Genomic DNA, 24,025 nt, shown 5'->3' with positions numbered 1-24,025 from the left:
GGCTCTAGTATTTTGTTCCCTTTGTATGAATGCCTAAATTCCAGCTAGCAAGAAATTTAATCAACGGAAACATCTTAAAAGTCCCTTTATAGAACATATTGGCAAAACTAAAGAATTTCATCAGAGAAAATTAGAGGTTTTAATAGCATTTCTTTGGTATCAGAAAAGTTCCTTACATTCTATAAGGTTGCTTACAGAATTAAGTGTTAAACATCTCATTTGATTTTCTCAATAGTATTCTAATTCATCTTCTTCCACTTTTAGTCATATCTACAAAACACAATCTAGATTTACTGCCTTCATTTCTTTTTTTTTTTTCCTTTTTTCCTTTTTCTTTTGGCAGTGAGGGTTAAATGACTTGCTCAGGGTCACACAGCTAGTAAGTGTCAAGTGTCTGAGGCTAGATTTGAACTCAAGTCCTCCTGAATCCAGCGCTGGTGCTTTATCCACTGTGTCACCTAGCTGCCCCAAAATTTTAACACAGATCAACTCAGTTGTTGTTGTTGTTGTTGTTGTTTTTTGCAGGGCAGTGATGGTTAAGTGACTTGCCCAGGCTCACACAACTAATAAGTGTCAAGTGTCTGAGATTGGATTTGAACTGAAGTCCTCCTGAATCCAGGGCCAGTGCTTTACCCACTGTGACACCTAGCTGTCCCCTACTGCCTTCATTTCTTCTCACACTCCTCAGATTCTCTTATTTTGTATTTAGCAATCAACCAAGCATTCATTAAGTGCTAGGAACCATGCTAGGTACAAGAGATAAAACTACAAAGAAAGAAACAATCCTTAGTCTTACGGAGTTTTAAAATCTGCTGGGAGAAACAACCACACACATAAATATGTACAACACGGATATAAAGTGAGTAAACACATATATACAAAGAAGTTAAATGCAAGGTAGTTTGAGTGGGAGGGCTCTAAGTCAGGTAGGGTGAAGATCAAAAAAGGTTTCATGTAGAAGATGGTGCTGGAGCTAGAGTATTTGGTATCTCTCATAAAGAGTAGTAGTCTATGAGGCAGAATTACACAGGGAATAGGAATTAAGTGTAAAAAGCCTCATTTGTTGCCTTCAAAATTCCATGCTGTGCATGGTATTTCTCCTTTTTTAACCATACTTCTGGAAAAAGCTATCTCTATTCACTCTTTTCACTAAGTAAGTAGGGAGTGCATTCTAGGTGTGCAGTATGGCCAGTGCAAAGGCATGGAGAGAAGATGGATTGTTGTGTGTCACACAGAGAGAAAGCCTGTTTGGCTTGTTTGAAAAGTAAAGAAGGGGGGTAATGAATGATGAAGCTAGAAGATAGGTTGGGAATTGGTTGTGTCTTTTAAAAACAAAAAGAGATGTGTTTTACTATAGAGGTCAAATAGACACTCGATCACACCCCACTTCCAACAAAAAGGAAAAAACCCACGAAATCCATTTAATAAATATTCACAGTCAAGTAAAACAAATTCCCCAAACTGACCATATCCCCACATTTGTCTTATTCTGCATCTTCAATCTATCTTGTCTTAGATCACTAGGAGGTTTTAAATTCAGTCTCTTAGGTTTTAAATCTTGTTGTCATCCTAGATTTGTCACTCTGTCCCTTTGACTTATCTCTTATTTCCATGCAGTTGCCAAATCTTGTTGATGTTTCCTCTCTAGTATCTCTTCCATTCATTTCCTTCTGTCTACCCACCTATCCACTACTTCAGTTCAGTCCCTTATCACCTCTCATCTGAACTGCTGCATTAATCTTTGCTTCTAGCCTTCCCTCTGCAATCCATCCTCTATAGAGCTATCAGATCCTTATTACTAAAGCACAACTCTGACCATATCATTCTCCTTAAAAGCTTCGACACTGGCTTCAAAACAAGATGCATCCTCTCTCTCTTTTTTGGGGGGGGGGGTCTTTTAAAACCCATCTCTAGCTTATCTTTCAGGTGTTCTGCTTCTCATTTAAGTTAAACTGGCTTCCTTACTACTCTTCTCCATACATGACATTCCCTTTTCCTACTCTGTGTCCTTGCCTGGGTACTCCTGAATACCTGTAATGTATCATTCTGTACTTCTGCTTCATAGAATCTTTTAATCAAATATTCTATTTATTTATTTTTTGCAGGGCAGTGAGGGTTAAGTGACTTTCCCAGGATCACACAGCTAGGAAGTGTCAAGTGTCTGAGGCCAGATTTGAACTCAGGTCTTCCTGAATACAGGGCTGGTGCTTTATCCACTGCGCCACCTAGCTTCTCCCATAGAATCTTTAACTTCTTCAAAACTCAGTTCAAGTGCCACCTCATACAGAAGCCTTTCCTAATTCTTCCAGTTCTAATGCCCTCCCTAAGAAATTACTTTGTATCAAATTTATATTTTCTTTCCTGAGTAGCTGTTTTCTCTTAATAGCACAAATGTCATCTCTCTGCTGACCTCCAATCTTGCATTTCCAATTGCTTTTTCAACATCTCGAATTGGATGTACAGTAGACCTCTTAAACTCAGAGCAACATTCATTATCTTTTCCCCTAAACTCTCCCCTCTCCAGCCATCATCGGGCTTGCAACCTAGGAGTCATACTGACTTCTTCTCATATCCAAGCTGTTGCCATGGCTTACCAATTTCACCTTTGCAAAATCTCTGATACACACCCCTCTCTCCTAGTACAGGCCCTTATTACCTTGCAACTTGGTTATTACAATAGCCTGCTAGTGGGTCTGCTTGCCTCAAGTCATGTGACCTGTTCACTGCACATACCCCTTCCTCCCCCACTCAAACTCCAGTGGCTCCCTATTGCCTCCAGGAACAAATATAAAATTCTTTAATTGGCATTTAGCACCATTAATAACCTAGCCTCCTCCTTCTAGTCTTCTTGTACCATACTCTTCAATCCTGTGACATTGGCTTCCTGGCTGTTCCACAAACAGGATACTTCATCTCTGTCTCTGGTCATGTTCTCTGGCTGTCCGCTATGCCTGGAACTTCCTCCCTCCTGAATTCTGCCTACTGACCTCCCTGGCTTCCTTTAAAGCCCAACTAAAATCCCATCTCCTATAGGAAGGCTTCTCCAACACCTCTGGTGCCTTCCTTCTGTTAATTTTTTCTTGTTTATCCTGTATATAGCCTGCTTTGTATATATTTGCATTTGATTTTAAGTTCCTTGAGGACAGGAACCATCTTTTGCCTCTTTTTGTATCCCTAGTACTTAGCACATTGTGTCTGGAATGTTGTTATTCAGTAGTTTCAGTTCTGTTTCTTCTTAGTGACCCCATTTAGAGTTCTCTTGGCAAATACACAGGAGTGATTTTGCCATTCCCTTCTCCAGCTCAGCTGAGGCAAACAAGATTAAGGGATGTCTCCAGGCACATAGCTAGTTAGTGTCTGAGATTGGATTTGAACTTAGGTTTTTCTGACTTCAGGGAGCCACCATGCCACCTGTGAGAAACAAATTGTGAGAAACCCCCATTTAAAAATTTTGGGGACTCAGTGTTGGAGAAGTATCTAAGGTCTTTATTTATACATTCTCACCCAAATGGGCCAGCTCCCTAATGGAAATGTCAGGGAGCGTGTGACTCAGGAGCCCTTTTACCTCTTAACCTGGCTGGCTCCGCCCTTCTTCCTCAGTTGCAATCTTCGAGCATAGACACAGGTGCCAAATGCTAGCCATTTGGAATGCAGTATAGTCAAAGGGGCAGCTCTCTAAACTCCTCTCTCACCTCTCTCTCTCTCTCTGAATAAATCATGTATTTCCCAGATATCTCTTTGCATATGGTTATATGTCAGCTGGTATAGTTTGACTTTTTGGTGAAATGAACAAGATACTTATAAGTGACCTAAAAAAATTCAAATTAATATACCTCATTTGGGGGGGGGGCGCTGGGCAATGAGGGTTAAGTGACTTGCCCAGGGTCACACGGCTAGTGTCAAGTGTCTAAGGCCGGATTTGAACTCAGGTACTCCTGAATCAAGGGCCAATGCTTTATCCACTGTGCCACCTAGCTGCCCTCAATATACCTCTTTTAGGAAAGAGTTTTTATTGATATCTTCTGTTTCTTACATCATCATAGCTATCTCAAGTATCCTTTACCCTTCTCCTCCCAAAGTGTTACACCATACAACTGTCAGTATTTTTTTAGAGAAGGGAAAAAATCAGCACAACTGATCAACACATTGAAAAAGCACCAAAATGTGCAATGTGTTGCACCTTTTCCCACTATATCACACCTGTGCACCTCCACAAAGGGATGGATTGGGAGTGCCCTTTCATATCTCTTCATCTGAGTCCTGTATGATGTTCGTAATTTTGTTACATTTATTTTTGATTTTGATACGTTGTTCTTTTTTATATTTACATTGTAGTTACTGTGTATATTGTATTTTTGTCTCTGCTTACTTCACTCAGCTTCAGTTCATATCAATCTTTCCAAGCTTCTCTGTATTCATCACACTTAATTTCTTATAGCATGGTAATATTCTGTTTCATTCAGTTACCTCAGTTTGTTGGGCATCAGCTTTGTTTCTAATTCTTAGCTGTCACAAAAAAACTGCTGCTCTAAATATTTTGGAGTATATGGGAATTAAAAAAAAAATCGGTGACTTTCTTAAACTATAAACCCAGTAATGGAGTGTCTGGTTCAGATAATCTGGAAATTGGGGGCAGCTAGGTGGTGCAGTGGATAAAGCAAGCACCAGCCCTGGATTCAGGAGGACCTGAGTTCAGATTCGGCCTCAGACACTTGACACTTACTAGCTGTGTGACCCTGGGCAAGTCACTTAACCCTCATTGTCCTGCAAAAAAACCCAATAAACAAACTGTCATGGGGAGCAGAGCACCCCATAATTTCTCTGGGGCACACTGAGGAATCTTCTCCTTGAGAAACTAAACCAGAGGACAGATAACACCTAGAGAGATAAACTGAACCAAATCGGACTGAGCTAGCTTCAGATTCCTACCCTTCATTCTGGTCTCCCTTACCCTGGGGAGATAAGTTTGGGTGTGGCTTCGGCCTTTGTGTTCTGAAGAGGGATCCGTAGCCACCCCTCACCCAATTCCCCCAGCTACCACCAATGGGGGATGGTCCTTTCTCACTAAAGGAACTTTTCACGGGCAGATGGTCTACCCCCATCAGTCCTCTATAAAAGTACCTTACAGTCTCCTGTTCGAGGAGATTTGGTGCCTCTGAGCCATGTGCTTTATGCCAAATCTCCCCATGAAAAGTCCAAGGATTTCTTTCATGGTTTCCCTCCCCCCACCCTTCCCTTCCCTTGCTCCTAAATAAACTATCACCTTATTCTAACTAAGTTTTGTGTGCAAGAGGGTGTAATTCTTTAAAGAGGAATTCCCAAGAACCCCAACCCCAACCCGTACCCATTTTCCCACCATATCAAAACAAAACCAAAAACAAACCCAAATCATCTGGATATTTTAGTATCTTTATTTGTATAATTCCAAATTGCTTTTACCGATCCACCAATAGTGTGTTAGTGTGCCTATCTTTCCAAAGCCCTCCAAAATTGAGTGTTGCCCTTTTTTGCTAATAAGATGAAACCTTAGGTTTGTTTGGATTTCCATTTCTCTTACTGATTAGTGATTAGAGCATTCTTTCATGTGATTGTGAATACTTTGCAATTCTTCTTTTGAGAACTGTTTGTTCACAGCCTTTGACCATTTATCTATTGGGGAATGGCTACTAATCATATTTTTATTGTTTCTCTATCTTGTACCCTTGTCAGAGAAAGTTGATGAAAAGTCCCAGTTTCTGCTTAGGCAAATCAGACCAGTTTCTCATCCTTGACATCAAGGATACACTAAGGATTAACCAGCAAATCAAATAGGGAAAGCAAGTATAGGGCATAGAAGTTTCCAGAAAAGTTTAGTAGAGAAGCAGAGAGGAAGGGCAAATGTTGCAACTGAAACTTTTGGGTGTCTAGAGGTTCCAGAAAATTCAGAGAGGCTTTTTGAACTATCACTACTTGAACTAAATAAGTTTCAGATAATTGCATTTTATTTTATTTTTTTTATTTATATTTTTATTTTTTGTGGGGCAGTGGGGGTTAAGTGACTTGCCCAGGGTCACACAGCTAGTAAGTGTCAAGTGTCTGAGGCTGGATTTGAACTCAGGTCCTCCTGAATCCAGGGCTGGTGCTTTATCCACTACGCCACCTAGCTGCCCCCAATAATTGCATTTTAAATAAAATGTCACATAGAGTAATTGAGAATTTATAATATGTGAAGCTTCTTGTTAAGTCCCCTCCCTTCTGCCCCAATAGTGCAAGCAGCTAAAAGTAGGAGATTTGATGCTTCTGTGTAGTTCTTGAATTTTCTTATGATTGTAGTAATATTTTCTTAGCTGTATGGTGAGGTATATTGTTGATTCTAGCTTGTGAAGAACAAATAGAGAGCTAGACAGTTTGATGTTTTAGTACACCAAGATTCTTTGACTCATAATTAAGTTGGCAGGTTTTAATTGAACATGATTTGAAATTACTGGTTGAATTTTCATTTCATGTATTTTAATGTGTGTATTTGTGTATTGTTTTAATATCTCATACATTTTCCAATGTTTCCCTGTCTCTTTTACCTTCCAAAGAACAGTCCCATAGTTTTTAAAAAAAGAGGGGAAAATAAACTCAGTTCAGCAAAACTAACATAATACCCATAGTACTTTACTTCTGCAAAGAAGTTTCTTTGGGGATAAGCTTAGTCGTTATAGCTTTGCAGCATTCAGTTTAAAAATTGTTTTTTTTTTGTTACATTGATTTTGTAGTCATGTATATGTCATTTTCCTAGTTCCGCTTACTTCACTTTATATCAGTTCATATAAGTCTTCCTGTATATTCATGTTCACTGTTTCTTGCAGCACAGTAATTTTCCATACGTTCATGTACCCCAACTTGTTTAGCCATTTCCCCAAATGATCGGCATCTACCAAGTTTTTATTTTTTTGCTACTACAAGAAGTGATGCTATAAATATTTTGGTATATATTTCTTTTTGTTCTTTACTTCCTTAGTGTATAATTAGCAGTGAGATTTCATCATCAGAAGGTATGGATGGCACCATCGTCTTTCTTAGCATAGCTCCCAATTGTTTTCCAAAAAAGGTTAGACTAACTCTAACTAATGCACTAACAATGCATTAGTGTTTCTATCTACAACCCTTGCAACATCGACTATTCTGTCTTTTATTGTCTTTGCCAATTCTCTGGTGTTAGGTGAAATCTCACTTATTTACATTTGATTATTGTTAGTGATTTGCAGCATTCCTTCGTAGTTTGCAGAGTACTGTTTGTTCTTTTTTGACCTACTGGGGAATGGCTTTTATCTATTTTTCTTTTAGTTGTCTGTATCAGAGATATTTGAGACAAAGATTTTTCCCTTAGTCTCTTCCCTTCTTTTTCTAATTGCACTACTTTTCTTCATTCAAAAGCTTTTCAGTTTCATTAAGTCCATTTTATATTTTGTATTCATGTACATTTAAGTGGTTTAATTAGCATGTGACTTGCACTGGGTCATTTTATAAATAGATAATGTCTTGAATTTGCATTATATTTTTCTGAAATAATTTTTTTATGAATGAAGTTTTGATAGATCGAGATGTATTAATTTGGGGAAAATGTAACCAGGTATCATTTAGCTAGTCAGCTAAGACTATAATTTTGCACATAACTAAGAGTCAAAGTAGGTGGGGTAGCCTTAACTTTGATGGTAAAAGAAAAGTCACAGGGCTTGTTATCATAAGGATAGAATGTTGGAAAAGACCTGAATCCAATATTGATCGTTTATAAATGCCCTAGTTTTTTCATCTTTAAAATTTGCTCTTACTTAGAGGTTGTACTACAAATAAGGTCACCAAATTCATAGCCTAATGACTGTGGGGTTACCTTTCACAGCCTACCTGCTACATAAACCTAGTGCATGTGCTGCAATGTATATCATGCTTTGACTCTTCTGAGCTTTAATTATGTAGATTTTCTGATAAAGGGAGCAGGAACATTTTTTGTACAAGAAAACATTGTTTTGTTTTGTTTTGTTGTTTTTTGGTGAGGCAATTGGGGTTAAGTGACTTGCCCAGGGTCACATAGCTAGTAAGTGTCAAGTGTCTGAAGCCGGATTTGAATTCAGGTATTCCTGAATCCAGGGCCCGTGCTTTATCCACTGCGCCACTTAGCCGCCCCCAACCTTTCTTTTTCAAAGGTTTGATATTGGGGATGCTAACGTGATGGTTAAATGTACCAAGAAATGTTGTGTTTGTAGGCAGATTAGGCTAGTATTGTCATTGATAAAGTCCAAAAAATGGTAGAGGGAATTTGAACTGCACTGTATCCATTGGAATACTGACATTAAATATATCTTGTCTCTTTTTGGTTGCTATAGAATCCTATCCTTTCCCCTCGCACTTACATAGTTTTTCTTCTGCTATTTACTCTTTTCTCCCAACTTTTTCTGGTAAATTATACCCTGCTGCTTAGTTCAAAGTGAAATGAATACAAGAAGAACTGAGGAGCAAGGGCTTTATTTAAATAATTGGGCATTAAGCCGTTCCATGTTTTGGAATAGAAATTCCTTAAAGCCATGCGTTCTGTCTTTTTATTTTATTTTTTGGTTTTTATATACAGTACATCATAATACTTAATGTAAATAATAACAGTTAAGAATCTGATAGATACAAATCTGGGATTGGGAAGAGGAATTGAGTAGCATTATAAAAAGATTTAATGTAAGATATCTTTTAAATAATAAACATTCATGCTGTTTATTTTATATAACTTTAGCTTGTATGGAATATAAGAATAGATCTCTAAACCAAAACAAGGTGTATCTTTACCTGTCAGGTTATAGATTGTTTAGTTCAGCCCCCCCCCTTTTTTTTTTGCGGGGGGCAATGGTGATTAAGTGACTTGCCCAGGGTCACACAGCTAGTAAGTGTCAAGTGTCTGAGGTCGAATTTGAACTCAGGTACTCCCGAATCCAGGGCCAGCGCTTTATCCAGTGCGCCACCTAGCTGCCCCATAGCCCCTCATTTTTTAGATGAGGTAACTAGGGGCCAGAGAGATAAAGTAATTTGCCCAGGACCATACAATTAAGTGTCTAAGGCAGGATTTGAGCCCAACTTTTCCATACTTCATGTCTGGTACTCTCTCAGCTCTACCACAGAGAACAATAACAAGAAAAAATATAGTATAGGAAAGTTCATTCCTCACTGATTTGGATTTTGTGATCATTGCAAATAAATAGGGGGATCGTTAGCAGTACTGATAACTTGAGGAAATAACATCAGATGGAAATTACATTAAGAGAACAGCCTCCTTTATATTAGACAACAACCCTGGGACCTTTTAGAAGGAACTGAGTGTACTGTTCTGTCAGTGTGGTCACTGTTTTGCATGCTCTTTTTTATGGAGTTTAAAACTTTTTGTTGATGTGAAATTTTCTTAACCATTTTTAGTAAATTGTCCTGTCAAGAAGCTTTTGTTTGTGGGGTAATTTTAAAAATCAGTTACTTAGGCTGTGTTTATTTGGGCCAAATAATTTATAAATAGAGCACTACTCTGTTGGCATAAGCTTGACTGCTCTGACTTTTTTTTTTAAGTAGCAGATTTGTAACTTCACATTTGCTCAACTTCTTAAAGTTTAGTGACATAATCAGTTCTTTGAAAGTAAAAAGATAGAATGGTATAAACGTGAGTACAATTAAATTCTTTAGAAGATTTTGTTTTTCTATTGAAGTCATTTTCAGGATCAGATTGGAGATCTAACATCTCTTTTTCCCATCTGTACACATTTTCTTCCCTGTTCTGATTCCCAAGTTTCTCTTGTTAGTTTCCTTCCCTTCTCTGTGTTCCTTAAATCTTGTTTCCTGTCTTTCTACATAAGTTATTTACTTTTTTATTCTATCAACCCAACAATATCAGATATCTTGGATTCAGTTCAGATGGCTCCCAAATTTATGTATGTATTCTTAGTCTCCCAAATTCTAGTCGCATTCACACTAGCTGTATGCTGGACATAGCCCTTTGGATGAACTGTGGGCATCTCAGAGTCAGCATGTACAAAATAGAAACTCACATTGCTGGGGGGCAGCTAGGTGGCGCAGTGGATAGAGCACTGGCCCTGGAGTCAGGAGGACCTGAGTTCAAATGTGGCCACAGACACTTAACACTTACTAGCTTTGTGACCCTTGGCAAGTCACTTAACCCCAATTGCCTCACAAAGAAAAGAAAAGAAACTTACATTGCCCTGAAAAATCTCCCCTCTTCTAAATGGCCCCATTGCTAATGACAATGGTAGCATCTTTCTAGCCACCCAGCTTCTCAGTATCAGTCATACTTGACTTTCTCTTGCTCAATCTCTGTATCAAGTTACTTGCTAAATTCTCGATTGTGCCTCCAAAAGGCCTCAAATCCATTCTCTTCAGTCAATTAACACAGCTTCTCCCTGAGTTATCCCTTATCACCTGCACTGTTATAATACTCTCCTAATTTGTCTCTCCCTACCCTACTTTATTATTGACTCCTCATTGCCTCAAGGAAAAAATAATAAAATCCACAGTGTTGCATTTAATGCCCTCCATTATTTGCATCTACCCTACCTTTTCATTGTTATTTCTTATTAACTTTTCTGCAGACACTCTTTATTCTAGTCACACCGGTCTGCTAGTTTCCCCCAATACATTGTATTCCATCTTCTGCCTCCCGTGCATCTGTACAAGTACACCTTTCCGCCATCCCTTCTCACTTCAGCCTCGTGGTATCCCTAGCTTCCTTGCAAATACAGATTGACTCTATGAGTCAGCCACTTAATAGCAAGTCCTCACTCCTTGAAATGACTTTGTATACATTTTAACTTTTGCTTTTACTAACTTGTGTAAATGTTCTATTACCTCTGTAGACTATAAAACTGCTTACAAGCAAATACTCTTTTTCTTTGTATCTCTGGTTCTCAGTATTAATATGTACTAGGAGCTTAATAAATGTCTATTGAACTAAATCATAAATTTTAATATATTTTGTTAAACATGAAGTTTATTTTAAAAATAGCCTTTTCCATTTAAATAATTACTTTTTATGTCCCATATTTTAAACCTAAAGTACCAGATACTTATATTTTTAACTTGAGAGGCACCTTATTTCAGGGAAAGGACTCGTTTGAAATCTTTTTGGGCAGATGCCCAATTAGAGGGTACTTGTTCAGGTTGTAGATATTCCATTTTGCCTGTTTTAAAGATGTTCATGAGGCACTTTTGGGGAGGGGGGTCGGGGCAATGAGAGTTAAGTGACTTGCCCAGGGCCACACAGCTAGTAAGTGTCAAGTATCTTAGGCCGGATTTGAACTCAGGACCTTCTGAATCCAAGGCCAGTGCTTTATCCACTGTGCCACCTAGCTGCCCCACGTGACACACTTTTTGATCTCATTGAAGTTAATCACTCTGTTTGGTGTGAGAGATTTTCCCCTTGGCCAGGGAAGACAAATTGTACTATTCCATACAAATTGACATAATAGTAATGTAAAAATACCCATTGTTATCCTACTGTGTTTTCATTAACTTTTATTCTTTGAATGCTAAAAAATGTAAACTAAGTGATTAGAATGACTAGCTTTCAGATGGATAAAAGTACTATAGAAATGATTTAATATGACAGTGATTGATTTGTTTTAATAATATCTAACTTTTATCAGTGATATATTTGTAGTACTAGTCAGATAATTTTACTCTAAACTAAGTGACCAAGTAACTCTTTTGATTATCAGAGGTACCTGTAACATGGAAGAATTCCTTATTAATTTCCATGAAGAAAATGAGAGTTGACTTACTGTGACTTAGAGTACACTAGTGACTTAGTGACTTAGAACAGTACACTAACTGTAAATGAAGCTAAATTAGAACTAATACATTATAAGATTCTTAAGAATTGGATGTAATTTTGTTTTCCTATTTTGCAGATGTCCTTATTTACATCGGACCACTGGGGACACTGAAAGAAAATATCATCTCAGATATTACAAGACTGGCACATGTATACATGAAACAGATGCTCGTGGCCATTGTGTGAAGAATGGACTACATTGTGCCTTTGCTCATGGCCCTCTTGATCTTAGACCACCAGTATATGATATAAGGTAAGTTAATCTTTTTTCAACCGAATGTTGTAACCAAGCTCCTCATTTGTGTAACTGTTCTATAGTGGTTTCTGTAGTAGAACCTACTTAGGTACTACCTTTTTTGATGATCATTTGCCTAAATAGTCAAATTTTTAAGCAGAAATTTTATTTTATTTTATTTATTTTATTTTTGTGTGTGTGAAGCATTTGGGGTTCAGTGATTTGCCCAGGGTCACACAGCTAGTAAGTGTCAAGTGTCTGAGGCCGGATTTGAACTCAGGTCTTCCTGACTCCAGGGCCGGTGCTCTGTCCACTGTGCCACCTAGCTGCCCCAGTAATTTTATTTTTTGTAGGACTATTATGTTCCATTAATTATGTTCTACTATTACTGAATTCAACTTTGGGGAACTTACTAAGTTTATTAAATTGTGAGAGAATATCCCTAAAAGAGGCTTATCATTCAAAATGCATTCTGATGCTTATTTAGGAAATAAAATCCTTAATAAAGCTTCTGGGAATAGTCAGGTCATCTCTGGGATTCCAGAAGTATTAGGAGTTTCCTTGGCAGGATGACTCCTAGTGATTTCACTATCCAGGATCCACTAGGTAGCAGCTGTCTTCAGAGGATCGGCTCCAAAGAGTGACATAGCAAAATGAATTTAAACATTTTATTTAAAGAATTTTAAAGAAAAGTAGTCTGAAGACTTAATATCTGTAAACTGACTTATTATTTGGTTTTAGGGAACTTCAGGCACAAGAAGCCTTACAAAATGGTCAACTTGGTAGTGGCGACAGCATTCCTGATTTGCAGCCTGGAGTCTTAGCTAGCCAGGCAATGATAGAGAAAATCCTTGGGGAAGATCCCAGGTGGCAAGGTAACATTCTATCTTTCAGCCTCTTACCTCTTGCTGCATCTGTCCTTGTGTGGGGTTTGCTTTAATCATAAAGGTGAATTGAAATTGACTGTGCCATCCTTGAAATAAACTTCCTGTATTTTGGAAGGATATATTTTGTACTAATTCAATATTATATTTTGAGATCATCTGAGGGGTTCCTAGAATTAAAGGGATATTTTTATGCCCTTAATACTGTTAATTGTTTTCATCTACATGGTACTCCTTGTACAATACTGTTATCTCTGTTTTGTTATGAATCTGCCATATGGATATGTTACAGTGTATGCTGGAGGCCTTTTTTTTTTTTTTTTAATCTCAAGGGTATCAGTGTACTACTTACCTTTACTGTAAGTTCTTTCTCTTGATGTTACCGTCCCTCACCTTTTATAGTCCTGCATGTTCACAATGATGTCTTTTACTCCAGTTCTTAAATGTAAGTCCTTGGTAACAACATCTTTTCAGCTTGCTTACAACTATATGTAATTTTGCCATTGTCCTTGGAGTACAATTGTAATCTTAATTTTTCTGAGGTCATTGTGTCCCTTGATTTGCAGCCATATGGCATCACTGGGAGAATATTGGTATTGAAAAGAAAGCTTTTGTAATGGTGAACAGTTTGGGAAAGCAATGCACATTTTCCCACTAACTGTTATTGTCAAATGCAGCAAGAAAAAATTCTAGAAAGGCCTACTTCTGCCATGAGAATGTCCAGAATGTTCCAAACAGTACAGTTTTTGAAAGGTAATTTTTCCTAGTGCAGGCAACCTCATGTGGATCAATAACTATCAATGTCATCATTGTTGTTGAGTCTTGAGAATAACTGAAATCATTTTCTGCTATTTGTTTAGCCACATGTTTTGCCATATTCAAAATACCCAAACTTCACCCACTGAAAACAACCTAATTCTTCTAAACCAAATTGGTTAAGGAAAAGACATCCATTTCTGAAATGTCATTGCCCAATAATTTACACTTTCTGCAGTTCATATCCGTTTTGAAATTGAGAAAGTAGTAGGAGAAACATATACTTTTATAGGACAAAAATTTTATCTGATGGCAAAAACATGGTATGTACATAAATAGTAAATCCATCTGTTGGTTGCTAGGATGTAAATGAGCGTTGTTTTAGTGTCACAAACTTGTGTAAGGAAGTAGTTCTGGCTTTGATTTTTTTTTTTTTGCTTAAATTTTATAGAGCATTCTACTTGAAACAGGTCCTATTATAAGACACATTGCATTATTTGAAGTTGTCTTGAAGTAGGCCACCTTGAACTATTGCCTCTGTGCTTCAGTTTTGAATTTAGTGAGTTTTGTTTTAGTATTTTTCAACCAGTCAGTAAACATTTGTTGAGTGTCTACTATCTTCCTTACACTAGGCTAAGTGTTAGGGATACAAAGAAAGTGAAAGGCCCTGATCTGGAGGAAATCGCGATCTAGTGGGGGACAGTGTGTAAACAATTGTGTACAACAAGCTATACATAGGACAAGAGGGAAGGCACTTCAATTAAGAGGGTTTAGGAAAGATTTCCTGTAGAAGGTGGGATTTTAACTGCAATTTGAAGGAAGCCAGGCGGCAGAGATGAGGAGGGAGAACATTCCAGGCATGGGGGACAGGCAGAGAAAATGCCTGGAAATGGGGGATAGAGTGTCTTGTTCAAAGTAGAGCAAGGAAGCCAGTGTCACCGAATCCTAGAGTATGTGGGAGAAGGGGATTATAAGACATAAAAATGACGGGAAAAGTGTGTGTGTGTGTGTGGGGGGGCGGGGGGTCAGGTTATGAAGGGCTTTAACAGCCAAACAGGATTTTGTATTTGCTCCTAGAGGTGATAGAGATCCCCTGGAGTTTACTGAGTGCAGAGGGTGACATAGTCAGACTTGTGCTTAAGGAAGATAGATCTGATACCTGAGTGGAGGACGGCCTGTAGTGGAGAGAGACTTGTGGCCCACAAACCAAGCAGTAGATTATTACCAAGTTCAGATGTGAGGTTATTAGGGCCTACACCATGGTGGGAGCAGTGTCAGAGGAGAGAAGGGGGCACGTGGAAGAGATATCATAAAGGTGGAATTGACTGGCCCTGGAATCTGGCTGGGTATGGGGAGTTAAAGAGAGAAGTTGAAGATAGATGCCACTTAAGTTTTGAGCTTGGGAGACTGAGAAGATAATGCTTCCTACAATAGTAATAGAGTTTGGAAAGTATTTTTGGGGAAAGATAATGACTTCTACTTTGGGACATTGACTTAACTCTTTTTCCCCCAGCCTATTTCTTGACTTTTAATTCTTTGTTAAAGTAGGGCACTGCTTCCACAGTGGAGGGTGCATTGTTCCAAGCTTCAGGGGGTTTGTGCAGCTGTTTTCAGAGAGATACTTATAGGGATTTGTAAGATTTCAGTTCTTCCAAGGTGGTATGATTTAAGAAGAGGTATGTTTACTACTCTCCTGGCCTGTACTCTGGTCTGCAAGCAACCACAAGTCTGCTTTTCTGCCCTGGAACTATGAGGAGTGCTGCTGTGGCTGCAGGCTCTGGTGTGCTAGTGCACCTCCCTGGGACTATCACCCAAGACTGTGACCTGGATTCTAGCATGGGCAAAACATCAGAGTCCTGCCTCAGTGCTGGCAAAACGACCCCTGCAATCTCCTGGCCAGTTGTTTGACTCCCTTTTTCCCTCTGTGGTCTGAATTCCAGAAGCAGTTGCTGCTGCTGCTGATTCAGTGTCTCCCAAGGCCTACTGGTTTGCTGGGGATCACCAAATAAAATAATATAGAGGGGGGCTGCTAGGTGGCGCAGTGGATAAAGCACTGGCCTTGGATTCAGGAGGACCTGAGTTCAAATCCAGCCTCAGACACTTGACACTAGCTGTGTGACCCTGGGCAAGTTACTTAACTCTCATTGCCCCTCAAAAAAACCAAAACCAAATAAAAAACAAATAAAATAATATAGAGGGAGAAGAGGAGGCAGCCCAGGATAGAGCCTTATGGGACACCGCCAGTTAGTTGGCATTTCTTGGATTAAGATCATCAAAGAATACTGAAAAGAAGCAGTTGGATAGGTAGGAGGAAAATTAGGAGAGAGTTGTGTCATGAATATCTTTAGAGGGGAAATGTCAAGGATCAGTCAAGTGCAATTGACAGTGCCAAAACCTGCAGAGAGGTCAAGAAGGAGGAGGATTGGGGGCAGCTGGGTGGCACAGTGGATAGAGCATCGGCCCTGGAGTCAGGAGTACCTGAGTTCAAATCCGGCCTCAGACAACTTAACACTTACTAGCTGTGTGACCCTGGGCAAGTCACTTGACCCCAATTGCATCACTTAAAAAAAAAAAAGGAGGAGGAAGATTGAAGATTAGATTTGACAAAGGATTGTTAGTAACTTTGGAAAAAGCAGTTTAGTTGAATGATGAGGTTGGGAGCCAGACTATAGAGAAGTAAGAGAGTAAGAGGAAAGAAAATGAAAGGTACTTATTATAGTTGGCCATCCTTCTCAAGGAGTTTAGCCACAAAGGGGAGATGTGTCAGACAATAGCTAGTGAGGACCAGGGAGACGTGGCATGTTTGTAGGCAGTTGGGAAGCAGCCAGTAGATAGGGAGAAATTGAAGATAAATGAGAGTGGGGATGATAGTGATCTGCTGGAGGAGACGAAATGGAATGAGATGACTTGTTCACATAGAGGGGTTTACCTTTGCCAGGAGAAGGGCTACCTGTCCAGGAAAGATAAGGGTGGTGGAGGAGATATTGGCAGAAGGGATCTGGGCAATGTGAGGTAAGGAGGAGGAGGAAGAAGAAGCTCTTGGCAAATTGCCTGAGGTTTAAAAAACAAAATAGGAGGCAAGGGTCTCAGCTGAGAGAGGGAGCCATGAGAGGTTTGAGGAGGGATGAGCACATTTGAGAGAACTGCTGTGGTGAAATGGTAAGTTTATTAGGGAGGTATCAAAGTATTAGTGAGGGAGGGCCCAGTTAAGATTACGTTATATAAATTTATGGTGGTTGCAGTCAGCACAGTTTCATCATTTTCTCCAGCTTTTTCCAGCAGCACCTGTGTGGGAGTGAAGGTGGCAGATGATGGGAATGATCTAAGACTGAGACCTGGCCATATGATAAGGGGATAAGAGACTTTGGAGAAGAGGACACTGGAATTGAACTGGTTCACCAGGGATCAACATGGGGATGGAAAAGAGTGTGGTTAGTGCAGGGTTGATGGCCTGGGAAAAAATTGATTGAGAGAAGGAATTGGAGGTCCCTGTGTAGTAGATGGAGAACAGGATTTGGGGTTGCACAGGTGGAATGATAATAGATTCTGATCAGAAAAGGGAATCTCAGAGATCATGAAAATGGAGGTGGAGGGGCAGCTAGGTGGTGCAGTGGATAGAGAACCGGCCCTGGAGTCAGGAGTACCTGAGTTCAAATCCGGCCTCAGACACTTAACACTTACTAGCTGTGTGACCCTGAGCAAGTCACTTTAACCCCAATTGCCTCACTAAAAAAAAGAAAGAAAGAAAGAAAGGAAGAAAGAAAGAAAATGGAGGTAGAGCGTTTATGGATGATGGCAAGATCAAAGGTATGAACACAGGAGAAGATCATAGGAAATGGGTAAGTTGAGGAACTGTGAGATTGGGGTGCTTGAGGGACTGTCACTATGTATATGAAGTTCCTTAGTATGAGGGCAGGAGTTGGAATAAAAGGCTGTGAGCCGGGCACTGAACTCATTGAGGAAAGTTCACTTTGTTTCAATGCTACTAGTGTATCTAATAGATTTTGATCAGGTTAGGGCTGTTTTAATAACCTTTCTGCTTTATCTCTCCCCTTTAGTTTCCTCCAAGGACATGCTGCAATAGCATCCTTAATGTTCTTGTTTGATTTTAGTACTCTCACACTCAAAAATTTTGAGTGGCTTCTCATTTCCTATAATATAAAGTATTACATATAATTACATATACTATAGCCTTTTATTTAAGGCCCTCCACAATTTCACTTCAACCTTACTGGAGCAATCTTTTCAGCTTTATTTCATTTAGCTTTTCTTCATGTACTCATATTGTAGCCAAACTGGACTACTAGCTACTCTTTGATTTTTGTCCTCCCTCTCACACTCCCTACATATATTTAATCTAACAACAATGCCTGGTATGCATTTCTTTCTGTGTTTTGAAATTCTTCTCTTTCTTCAAGACCTAACTCTTCCATGAAGTCTTCTCTGAGCATGATTGTTCACTTTGCCCTGCTGAACAAGTGGGATCTCTCCCTTTTCAGTTATTCTTATGTTACTTTGAACCTTTCCTTTGCCTTTTATAGTCTGCTTTAGATCATACCTCATTTCTGTATGTGTCTTCCCTTTCCCTCATAAAAAAGCAGTTTGATATAGAGCAGTGACTGGCCTTGAACTGAGTTTGAATTCTGTCCTAGAAACTTATTAGCTTTGTGACCCTGACCAAGTCACTTAATCTCTTTGAGCCTCATTTTCCTCATGTGGAGAATTATAATAATACTATCTCACAGGGTTGTTGTGAGAGTTAAATTCGTCCATGAACATCAAGTGCTTTGCAAACTTTAAAATGGATATATGAATGAATGAATGAATGAATGAATGGGGGAAAATATTAAAGGCTTACTAATATGCCAAATATTTGTGCTATATCTTGGGGATGTAAATACTAAAGCAAGTCTCTTTCTTCAAGGAGATTCCATTATAATGAGAAACCGCTTAGGGGAGTGGTAGCCAAAGAGGGTTCCTTTGGTTTGGAGAGGATAGTAGGCTGCTATATCACATCCAAGAACAAGATTTAAGTTGATCATGGAAATAGAAATAGGGATAAAGGGAAGTGTGTTAGGAGACTGTGGAGGAGGGAGCGAAGTGATTTATGCCTGGGGCTTTCCTAAAATAGGGTTCTAGGTGAAGTGTTCACCAGTCAGAAGAATAGAGGACCCAGAATGCAAGCTCCTTCAGACCAAGGCTGTTGGTAAGAAGAGTGCGGAGGGAGGTGGCCAGAGAGGAGGAATGTCAGCTGGGATTATCATTAACAGTGTCATCATTGTTCTTAAACTTTAGAGCTGGGACTGTTTTTTGTTTTTATTTATTTTTTTTAATTCCCAGTGCCTAATAATAATAATAGTCAGTGCTTAGGTAGTAGTGCTTTGTTGTTTGCAAAGTGCTTTGTATCCTAATTATGTCATTTGATCTTCACAACAGCCATATAAAGCAGATGCTCTTTTTTTATCCCCATTTTACAGATGAGGAAACTGAGACTTAGAGGTTAAGTGACTTGCTTACAGGGTCACACAAGTAAGAATTATCTGAGTTAGGATTTGAATTCAGGTCTTCCTGAACTCTTTATCTACTTTTTTTTTTTTTTTTGGTGAGGCGATTGGGGTTAAGTGACTTGCCCAGGGTCACACAACTAGTAAGTGTTAAGTGTCTGAGGCCGGATTTGAACTCAGGTACTCCTGAATCCAGGGCCAGTGCTTTATCCACTGTGCCATCTAGCTGCCATCTTTATCTACTTTTACTTCCTTTCATAAGTACAACATCCCATCCACTGTACCACCTGACACATCAAAGATGTTTCGATTGAATTAACAGGAGTTCCTCCTATTTAAATAGGCTTGAATACCAAATCCTCCACTAGAAGTCTTGCCTTGGTGCTTTATCATGGTTTGGGAATTACCCTGAATTTTTGAAGACCAATTCTAATAGGATATAAGCTCTGGCAGTTACTGTCAAATTGGAAAGGCTTTGAGTACAGGCCCTCTTAACAGATTTAATGTCTTCTATCTGTTGTCTAGCTTTGCTAAATGTGGAGAGTGTTTATTATCAGGAGTTCTTTGGCTATGCAGTGATCCAGTTTCTCAGCAATGGTAGCTAATGAAGGCAATATCCCAAAGTCCAGAGGAATTGTTATCTTCTTTGGTAGAGTTGTGATGCCCATCCTGATGGAATCATGTCATAAGCTAAATACCATATAATTAAAAAAAATTGAATAATACCTTCCACATTTTCATTTTATTTATTTTACTTCAGTTTTTGTTATTTCTCTTATGAGGCTATATGCAGTAGGAAAAAGAAAATTGGATTTGGAATAGGATCAGCATTCCAATCTTGGCTATGCCTTTTATTAGCTGTATTACTTTGAGCAGGTCACTTGACCTCACAAAGGCTTGTATTGCTTCTTTACCTGAATCCTTTTATTAGAGGAGTTGTATTTATACTACTCTTGTTGTGAGAAGGAATTGGGATAAAAATTCTTTGTGACTGTAAAGCAGTATCTAAGTATTATTATTATTATTATTAATTTTTTTTGGCAAGGCAGTGAGGGTTAAGTGACTTGCCCAGGGTCACACAGCTAGTAAGTGTCAAGTGTCTGAGGTCAGATTTGAACTCAGGTCCTCTTGAATCCAAGGCCAGTGCTTTATCTACTGTGCCACCTAGTTGCCCCAGTATTATCTATTTTTAAAATGATAAATTATTTTCAGCAAAACAGGTGTAACAACCCCACCCCCCAAATCATCAAAACCTTTAAACAAAATAGCACAAAAAATTCATTGAGAATAATTGTACATGTATCCATATGCTTCTCCTATGTCTTTTTGTCTAGACCTGCGGTTTCATTGGTATAGTAAAGTACCTTCGAGGAATCTCCCTCTACCAATCAAATCAGTTGTTCTGCAACTTACTATCTTAGGGAATTCTTCCCTTTTATTTTGCTCTTTATTCTCTCTTATTTGTTAAAAGACATGAAATGCTGTCTTTTTAGTATAGGTGGTATTAATGTTGATTGAATTTAGTCTAGTTTCATTGCTGTTAAGTTTGTCTTCACTTTTATAGTTATAATCAGTAAGTTTATACTTCTGCTCATTTCTAATGGGTTTTTGCATATTTCTGTTAAATATTCTTAGTCAACCTTTCTTATGGAACAATCCTATTTCATTACATTCTTTTTTTTTCTTTTTGCTTTGGACCTGTGATTTAATTGATTTGGGGGAACTTTAACATGGGAAACGTTCCCTCTGCCCCCAATTGATACAGATATATACATGCAACTCATTTGTAGTATGGAAATTTGCCTCAGGCCACCAAGAGGTTCACCAACCTACTCATGGTCTCATAGCTAGCATGAGTTAGCAGGTCTTGAACATAGAAAGTCCACACTACCTCTACTCTTGCTTCTCCAATTCATCTGACCATGTCACTCCCCCATTCAAAAACTCTAATGGGTCCCTATTGTCTCTGAAATGAAAAGCATTTAGCATTTCAGGAAAGAATCAAAGAATTTAATATATGGAAGGGAACTCAAAGGCCATTTAGTCTAACCCATACACAAAAGGAAAACTACACTACTGTGTGGCTGGCAAATGGTTGTTCAAATTCTATTTTATTTTCTCCAAGAAAAAGAAACCTTCCACCTCTCCAGGTAGCTTATTTACTTCTGCACAGCTCTCATTGTCTCTGTAGCTTCTACCCATTGCGTCTGGTTTACATATTGTATATATTGTACATATATAACCTATATCAATTTGCTTTCTGTCTTGGGGAGGGAAAGAAGGGAGGGGGAAAAATTTGGAACTAAAAAAAAAATAGTATTGAAGGCTTTCTTAAAATCTAGGTAAACTAGCATTGCCCTTTTCTACCAGTTTAGTAATCTTATAAAAAATGTGTGATAATAAAATGGCTTGACATATTCTTCAATTAAGCCATACTGGTTCTTTCTAAATCATTCTTTTTGCTTCTAGATGTTCACTAACCATCTCTTTAATGATCCAATCTAGAATTTTCCCAGGAATTGGAGTCAGACACATTAGCCTATAGTTTTTAGGCTGTTCTCTTCCCTTTAAAAATGGTGTAATATTTAGTCCTCTGCCAGGTCATGTGGTAATTACTAATTCTATTTTCCATGTCCTTTTAGTGATGTGGTTCATTTGGGTCAAGTGACCCATACTCTTTTACTATCTCCTTACTTATGTTGAGTATCAACCCCCTATTAATAAAACAGAAACAAAATCAGAACTGAGCTGCTCAGCCACTTATAATTATCCCCATAACCCCATGCAAAGACTCTACCCCTTCTTTTTCTCCCAATAGAGCTTAAAATGGTTTGTTTGTTTTTTTGTCCTTACCATGTGTCTTCAGCCCAAGTTCATTTTAAGTTTTAGCATTTCTGGCACTATTTTTATGACATTGCCATGCTATGCTTTTATATTACTTTTCTGTTACCTGAACTTACATGCTTTAGTTTTCCAGACAGTTTTTTTATATCCCATGAATGTATTTTTTACTTGACCTCAAAAGTAGGCTTTCAGCTCATATTTGTTGAATGAATAAATGAATGATGAACATTTAAAAAAAAAAATCCAACCTGTTTGTGGAGTTCCTTGTGTGTCAACATCAATCTCTTCAGACAGATCTTGTTTTCCCTCCTCACTGGAATTTCTCTCTGTGTGTCTTCAGAATTTATTCTTGAACATCTCCTTTCCTTTCTGGGATGACTTCATCTGAAGCATTTTAGGATTCTACCTCTTTCTTTCTGTTTTTTAATTTATTTTTTGTGGGGCAATGAGGGCTAAGTGACTTGCCCAGGGTCACACAGCTAGTAAATGTCAAGTGTCTGAGGCCAGATTTGAACTCAGGTCTTCCTGAATCCAGGGCTGGTGGTTTATCCACTGTACCACCTAGCTGCCCCCCACCTCTTTCTTTCCTCTCAACTCTTTCAAACCTGCTTTCTCAAATATGCCTAAATTTTCTCTCCTATCACAAACTCTAGGAGGAAGCAGTTCCCTTCGGGGTTGTCAATTATTTCTACTCCAGCATCAATTCTTTCCTGTTAGTGAGAGTAAGATGCAGCATAGAATTTCCCCTTGCTTATTTGTAGCTTGAAGATTTCTTGTAGACAATTCTTGTTTATCATTTAATCACCATTTATTAAATGTATACATTCACAGTATCTCACATTATAGCAGTCACAAAAAATTTATTTTAGTAAATCTTTTGTTTTTTAGATTTTTCTCTTTTAATTCCTTTTTAGTCACAAAGCCATTCTTCTCTATGCCCTTTTATGTGGTTACTGAACATATTTTTCTTAATAAAATTGTATTTGTCCTTGGTAGAGAATTTTATAGACTTAAATTTCAACTAAGAAGACATTTAAAATGCTTGAAAGTAGTCATTGCTTCATTTCCCACTGTGGTTTATTATATACTACTCGCAGTTACAAATCACGACAAGCTACCTTCTTTTCCTTTTTCCTAATATCCTTCTATGAAAAAGCTCTCCAGCCTCATCAAACATGTTATGGCATCTTTAAAAAAAAACCCAACAATATTTATAAAACATGGGATATTTCTTCAATCCTGAGACAGTGGTACTTTCTAACTAGCTAGTAAACAGAAGCTTCTTGATGATAGGCTTTGGAAAAGCTTTTTTTTTTTTTAAATTATGAAAGTATTTTATTATTTTCCAGTTACATATAGAGATAGTTTTCAACATTTGTTTTTATAAGATTTCTAGTTTCAAATTTTTTTCCCTCCCCCCTCCCCAAGACAGCAAGTAATCTGATATAGGTTATATATGTACAAGAACATTAAACATATTTCTGCATTAGTCATGCTATAAGAGAAGAATCAGAGCAAAAAGGAAAAACCTCAAAAAAGAAAAACAACAGCACCAAAGACAAAAGAAATAGTATGGTTCAGTCTGCATCCATATTCTACAGTTCTTTTCTTTTCTTTTTTTTTGGATTTGGAGAACCTTTTCCATCATGAGTCCTTTGGAATTATCTTGTACTGTTGTATTGCTGAGAAGAACCAACTCTATCACAGTCGATCAACACATAATGGGTTTTTTTGTTTGTTTTTTGTTCTTGTTTTTGTTTTGTTTTTTGTGAGGCAATTGAGGTTAAGTGACTTTCCCAGGGTCACACAGCTAGTAAGTTTCAAGTGTCTGAAGCTGGATTTGAACTCAGGTCCTCCTGAATCCAGGGCCAGTGCTCTATCCACTGCGCCACCTAGCTGCCCCTAACACATAATGTTGATGATACTGTGTGCAGTGTTCTGGTTCTGCTCATCTCATTCA

The 24,025-nt window shown here is 38.4% G+C and overlaps 1 protein-coding gene across 3 annotated transcripts in view; it reads left to right on the top strand.

Moving 5' to 3' along the window:
- The window catches only part of UNKL (unk like zinc finger), a 124,284-nt gene that overhangs the window by 25,092 nt on the left and 75,167 nt on the right, over window positions 1–24,025 (top strand). For all 3 annotated transcript variants that reach the window (XM_043969398.1, XM_043969392.1, XM_043969383.1), the window contains exons 3-4: window positions 11,919–12,095; window positions 12,819–12,952. In XM_043969398.1, the coding sequence (XP_043825333.1) occupies window positions 11,919–12,095; window positions 12,819–12,952 (311 nt within the window). The remainder of the gene's footprint in view (window positions 1–11,918; window positions 12,096–12,818; window positions 12,953–24,025) is intronic.

This window comes from Dromiciops gliroides, chromosome 1 (assembly GCF_019393635.1).
Source record: "Dromiciops gliroides isolate mDroGli1 chromosome 1, mDroGli1.pri, whole genome shotgun sequence".
Classification (NCBI taxonomy): Eukaryota; Metazoa; Chordata; class Mammalia; order Microbiotheria; family Microbiotheriidae; genus Dromiciops; species Dromiciops gliroides.
Note: the sequence above shows the minus strand (reverse complement) of the source record. Positions and strands in the feature narration are given on the sequence as shown.